The sequence below is a fragment of the Nycticebus coucang genome, chromosome 19 (genome assembly GCF_027406575.1).
Source record: "Nycticebus coucang isolate mNycCou1 chromosome 19, mNycCou1.pri, whole genome shotgun sequence".
In the NCBI taxonomy this organism is placed as follows: Eukaryota; Metazoa; Chordata; class Mammalia; order Primates; family Lorisidae; genus Nycticebus; species Nycticebus coucang.
Window position 1 is genome coordinate 64,507,788 of NC_069798.1, and position 6,000 is coordinate 64,513,787.

Consider the following 6,000-nt stretch of genomic DNA (forward strand, 5'->3'; position numbering starts at 1 on the left):
CTCAGCATATAAAATACTTGCATTATGTCATTGTGACTGGTCCCCATAACAAACTCATGAGCTAGAGACAATATCATTATACGCCAACATGAAGAACAAGGTCCAAAAATGCTAACATAAAGTACTTAGAACAAAGTGTGACAATAATAATGAGTGCCTGATGAAAATTCATTGTGACTGTTAAAGAAATAATCTGCCAAGCTGGTCTCACAAAGTCGCTGGCATTTTTGGGGTCTAAAAAAGTAATATCAAGTATATCCTCCTGTGAATAACAGTAGAGGAGGGTTCTTTCTGCCATCTTTCCATGCCACCATAATGGTGCACATAAACGTCCTGGCTAATGCTCTTAAGAGCATCAACAATACCGAAAAGAGAAGCAAATGATGGGTTCTTAAAAGGCCATGCTCCGACGGTTTCTAACTGTGATGTTGAAGCAGGGTTACACTGGCGAATTTGAAATCATTGATGATCACAGAGCTGGGAAGATTGTTGTGAATCTCACAGGCAGGTTAAACAAGTATAGAGTGATTAATCCCAGATTTGATGTGCAACTCAAAGATTTAGAAAAATGGCAGAATACTCTGCTCCCATCCCACCAGTTTCGTTTCCTTGTACTGACAACTTCAGCTGGCATCGTGGACCACGAAGAAGGAAGAAGAAAATACACAGGAAGGAAAATCCTGGGATTCTTTTCTAGGGATGTAATATATACTTAAAAAATAAAATGCCTCAATGAAAAAAAAAAAAAACAGTAGAGGAGGGAAAAAAAATGTCAAAGTCATTTAAGTTAACACAAGGAAAGTAAGTGTGGGTAGGGTGAGAAGAATCATTTTTTCCCCTTAATCTAATGTCCCTTTCCTTAAAATTTACCATTAGAACAACATATTTATATTTTCACAGAACCTACTAAATTGATTCCAAATACTTACCAGTTAGATTGGTTTGGTAAGAGGCAGAATATAGTGCAGGAACTTCTGAAGGAAGAATAAAAAGTCCATCCAGAATGCCATCGATTTCAGCCTGTAAACTTGGCTCCACATTAGAACGAAGCTTAGATAAGAACTCTACTGCACCAAGGTCAACCAAATGCTGGACTGCTGGGGGATACTAAAATCAGAAAGTAGTCTTAAGAATAACTAAAAATGTCAAAATCTCTAACCTTTATTTTACAACAATCAGAACATGAAATTACTTTTAACATACCAGATGTCCTTTTTTGAAAAACAAACCCTTCACTGTTTGCCCTGAAGTAAAGAACTTCTATGAATAGAACACAAATGTAGAGAGACACAGGCAAAGCACCTGACAACACTAAAGAGACCTGAGCCAACACACAGAATACCAGAAATGCACACTATGAATTCCCACGCTTTCATTTTTTAAATGAGTGACTTTTCTCCACTGACACTTTATTCTCTCCTACCCTCCTCCAGTCAACAGGGTGCCATACTCAGAATATTCCCAAATGATTGTATAGTGACTTACAGTTTTGAAAGGTTAAACTTACACTTTGATATTTGAATCTGACAACTAGATGCTGAGGTAGACAAACATATCTAAAAAAGAGATGGGAAAGCAACAACATACATGTGCTATTGATTGTCATCTGTAAAATTATTTTTAAATTTCTTTCATACAGACACATTTAATTTTTAAGATGTCAATGCCAGAAAATTAAGGAAAAACATGACAAATGTTAATATCCAAACATGATTTCCAAAATCAGAACATAACAGAACACTGTAGTTCTATGCTACTTCAGGGCACAGCTAAAGACAATGTGAGAATCAACATCACAAATAAAAGGAAGGTGAATATAAACCCAGATGAATTAAAATTCAACGTTTCTGGTTGTTTTAAAATTGTTTAAAACTCCAAGTATTTATTAACTTCCAACAAATGCTGCAATTAAATGACTAAGAAACATTCACTTGATTATTTTACTTCGAAATGATCCTACCTTAACCAAACTGCTTAACAGGTTCAAAACTTCTTCTTTCATTGGAACAGATGGGAAATTGAACCATTCTAGCAAATGCAGAAAAAGTAGCCTCTCCTGAATTAGATCAGCGTAGCAAATTAAGTTGTGCTCAACCTTGCTGAGAATACTCTTGAGAGCGCGTTCCCTGATCTCCGCCAGCTGATGACCTGTCAAAGAAGCACAAAGCTCTTCTAGCTCCTTCCTGACTGCAAGAGGACGCCCACCCGGAGTTTATTCTAACACTCGGTTATTTATGCTGGGAGCGGGGTACAGAAGGATATAAACTAATTTGTTCAGAGGCAGACCACGGGTGCATTCGGGACGCGAACCGCAGAGTTTACTCCAAGTCCCAAAGACGGGTCTCCAGGAGGCAAACCATCTACCCTAACAATCCCGGGGCAAAAGAGGGGCTGTCGCGGGGTGGTTCGGTCGCGGAAACGTAACAGGACCATTCTCAGCAAGTGGCCATGACAAGAGAGCGCCTTGGACTACAAGCGACTCAAACAATTACCTAGCTTCTTGATGAGCCCGGCCAGGGGCATCTCGTTCCCCAAATCTGCCGCCGCCGGAGAATTAAACTGCCGCGCCACGGCGTCCGGCCACAATCAATGTTCCCCGGAAACTCAGACGGTGGAACGTGGGTTCCCCCATTCCTGAGATAACCAACCCAGCAAAGGAGTAAGAGGAGCTTACAGTCTCTCTGTAATTACGACGGCGCTCTTCCTAAACAGCAGTCCCTGTCCTAAGAAGGGGAAAGAACGGAGACGCACGCAGTAGAACCTGCCGCGGCCGCCGTGCACGTCGGGAGTTGTAGTACTCGCTCGGCCGTGCTCTCTGCGCAGAGCTCCGGCCCGACCGCCGCGCCCTCCGCCTGGGGTTCCGGCTTCTAAGCGCGGGAACTTGCTGTGCTGCGCGCGGGCTGCTGAGGCCGGAGCAAAAAAGCCCAACCCACCCCGCCCTTCCTCCTCCCTCCAATTCGTTTATGCCGTTTCCAACCTGAACTCTCAACTCCCAGAAAATGACAATTTAGAATGTAGCCTTTTGTTTCGTTATGTAAGTCCCTCGGCGACTACTAAATGACTAACCCTCTTCAACTGTGAAATGGACCTGCAAAGTCGAGCGGTGTTTTGGACACCGAAGTTCAGATATAAATAAACAAGGGAACTACAAAAGAGAATGGGGAATGAAGAGAAAAAAAGACAGGAGTGGGTGTGAATTACTGGTGGCATACCTTCAAAGTTGATTTTATGCAGTGTGCACTGTGATGCATCTGAACAAATCGATTTTTAAAATTCTAAGAGACTGTACGAGTTACAACAACAAAATTAAATTTGTCAAAGAATTTGCATTATAGAGAGCATTTTATCTCACTGATTTTTTCAATTTCTTTGGGAAAGAAAGAAATGTCAAAGCAGATGAAGTCGCCCCTTGGTATCCCTGGAGGACTGACTCCTGTTACCAAAATCTAGGTATGCTCAAGTCACTAATATAAACTGGGCTAGTATTTGCATATAACCCAGGCATATCCTTTTGTATACTTTATCATTTCTAAACTACTTATGATAGCTAATAGTGTAAATGCTGTGTAAAAAGTTATTAACTGTATTTTAATTTGTATTCTTTTTTATTTTATTTTTTCCAAACGTTTCGCATCTGTGAGAAATAGCATTGGTATTCTGATGGGAATTGTTGAATCTGTAAGTCACTTTGGGCAGTCTGAACATTTTAACAATGTTGATTTTTCCAATCTATAAGTATAGGATATTTTTCCATTTCTTGGTGTCATGGTTGATGTTTTGATGCAGAACATGTGGATGGGGTGGGAAATGGTATTCCTATTTTTATTTTGCCAAAGAGGGAGCTTAAAATAGAAGAAGTACCCCATACAAAGTCACATCACCTAGTGACAGATTGAGCACCTGACCTTATGGTTTTTTTATTCCATTCCAGGACCTTGCTGCCTCTGTGTGTGTGTGTAGATGAAAAAGAGAGTAGTGAGATTTGAATTGCATCTTCAAGAGTAAGTAGGAGTTTGCCAAGCAAAGAAATAGGATAAGGGAATTTTCACCAGGGAAAACTGTATTTGCAAAGGCAACAAATCAGAGGAGTGTGCCTCACGTTTCAGGAAAGTGAGAAATTCAATGTGACTATATTACCTTTGGGAGGAAGAAAGCGGGTGCAGGTGCAAGCATGATGGGAATCTACACTGGGCTTCCAGGGGCTCCTCCCTGCTCTTTCAGCCTGTGCAGCCCCTGATCTGTGCAACTGAAAACACCACACTGTACAGGCTGCCTGGCCCTGGGTTTCCAGTTGGCTATAGAGAATGGAAATCACCAGGCAGGAAATTAAAGAGGGTGAAGAAAGAGTTGTCTGCGGCTCAAGCAGCTAAGGCGCCAGCCCACATACACCTCAGCTGGCAGGTGCGAATCCAGCTGGGGCGGCCAAACAACAGTGGTGGCTGCAAACAAAAAATAGCTGGGCTTTGCATCCGGCACCTGTAGTCCCAGCTACTTGGGAGGCGGAGGCAGGAGAATCACTTGAGCCCAAGAGTTGGATGTTGCTGTGAGCTGTGATGCCATGGCACTCCACCTAGGGCCACAGCTTGAGGCTCGGTCTCAAAAAAATATATATATATGTATTATTTATTTATTGTTCCCAGGGCAGACTTGCATTCCGTGTCTTTCAGGAAAGTTACCTGAACCCCAACCTGCCCTATTTAAGAATAAAAGTTATGATTTATTAATAAATCTGATCTCTAAGAAGGAAAAATGATTGGGACCCAAGGTTTCATTCCTCACTTATGAATTCTTCTAATCGTGCTCCGTAACTTAGTCCTGTGAATTCACATAGTATTTAATTTTTAAGGGGAATGATCAAAATCTTAATTTATGTTCCCAATACCAAAATAGAAAGTTAATGAATATTTTATGCCATTTTGAAATGGCAGGATTGAAACAAGAAATGTTCACATTCTGTTTCAAATAGCAGAGCAATATGGATTGGAGCTCTGCTTTCTTTTGCATAATTTAATAAATAGGGGTCTTGGAGAAGGGGAGACAAGAAGTTCTGCTTTCAGCACATCTATTCAACATTGTACGGCAAGTCTTATACACGGTAATTAAGAAATATAAGGAAATAAAAGTCATCCAGATTAGAAGGAAAGATGTCTATTTATACTTGACATGAACTTACGTACAAAAACTCCTAAGACACCCACAACAAAACTCTTAGGGCAAAGTAAAGACTTTAGCGAAGTCTCAGAATATAAGAAAAATATCCATACTATTTCTATACACTAGCAATAAACAATCCAAAAGTCAAATTAAGAAAATAATTCTATTTAAAATAATGTCAAAAAGAATAAAATACTTAGGAATAAATTCAACACAATAAATGAAAGCCTTCTACCCTGAAAACTACAAGACATCATTGAAAGAAGTGATAGAACACTTTAATAAATAGAAAGACATCCTGTGTCATGAACTGGAAGATTTAATATTGTGAAGATGATAACAACCCCAAAATGGAACTACGGATTCACAGCAGTCTCTGTCAAATACCCGGCTGCCATTCTCGTATAAATTGACATGCTTGTTCTAATATTCCTATGGAAATCAAAGGAATTAGACTGGCCAAAATAGCCTTGAGAAGGAACAAAATCAGAGGATTTACAACTTCCTAGTTTTGAAACTTATTACAGAGCTACAGTATTCAAACTTGTGCGGTATTTGTATAACAACAGACACAGACCCATGGAATAGAATTAGAAGTTTAGAAATGAACACTCACATTTATGACCAACTGATCATCAACCAGTGGCCCAAGACAATTCTGGGGGGAAGGGAAATAGTCTTTTCAACAAATGGGACAACTGGATTTCCACATGCAAAAAACTGCATTTGGATCTATATCTCACATCATATACAAAATCAATTCAATGTTGATGAAAGACCTAAACACAAGAGCTAAACTACAAAATTCTTAGAAAAAAAGGCATAATTTAATAGCCATGACAGCAA

At 40.0% G+C, this 6,000-nt stretch overlaps 1 protein-coding gene across 1 annotated transcript in view; it reads right to left on the reverse strand.

Annotated features, from left to right (window-relative positions):
• RTTN (rotatin) overlaps positions 1 to 2,585 on the reverse strand; it is a 181,849-nt gene extending 179,264 nt beyond the window's left edge. The window contains exons 1-3 of the mRNA XM_053571779.1: positions 2,493 to 2,585; positions 1,961 to 2,148; positions 930 to 1,107 (exon numbers count right to left, since the gene is read on the reverse strand). Of these exons, the coding sequence (XP_053427754.1) occupies positions 930 to 1,107; positions 1,961 to 2,148; positions 2,493 to 2,523 (397 nt within the window). The 5' untranslated portion in view covers positions 2,524 to 2,585. The remainder of the gene's footprint in view (positions 1 to 929; positions 1,108 to 1,960; positions 2,149 to 2,492) is intronic.
• Positions 2,586 to 6,000: the final 3,415 nt, after the last annotated feature.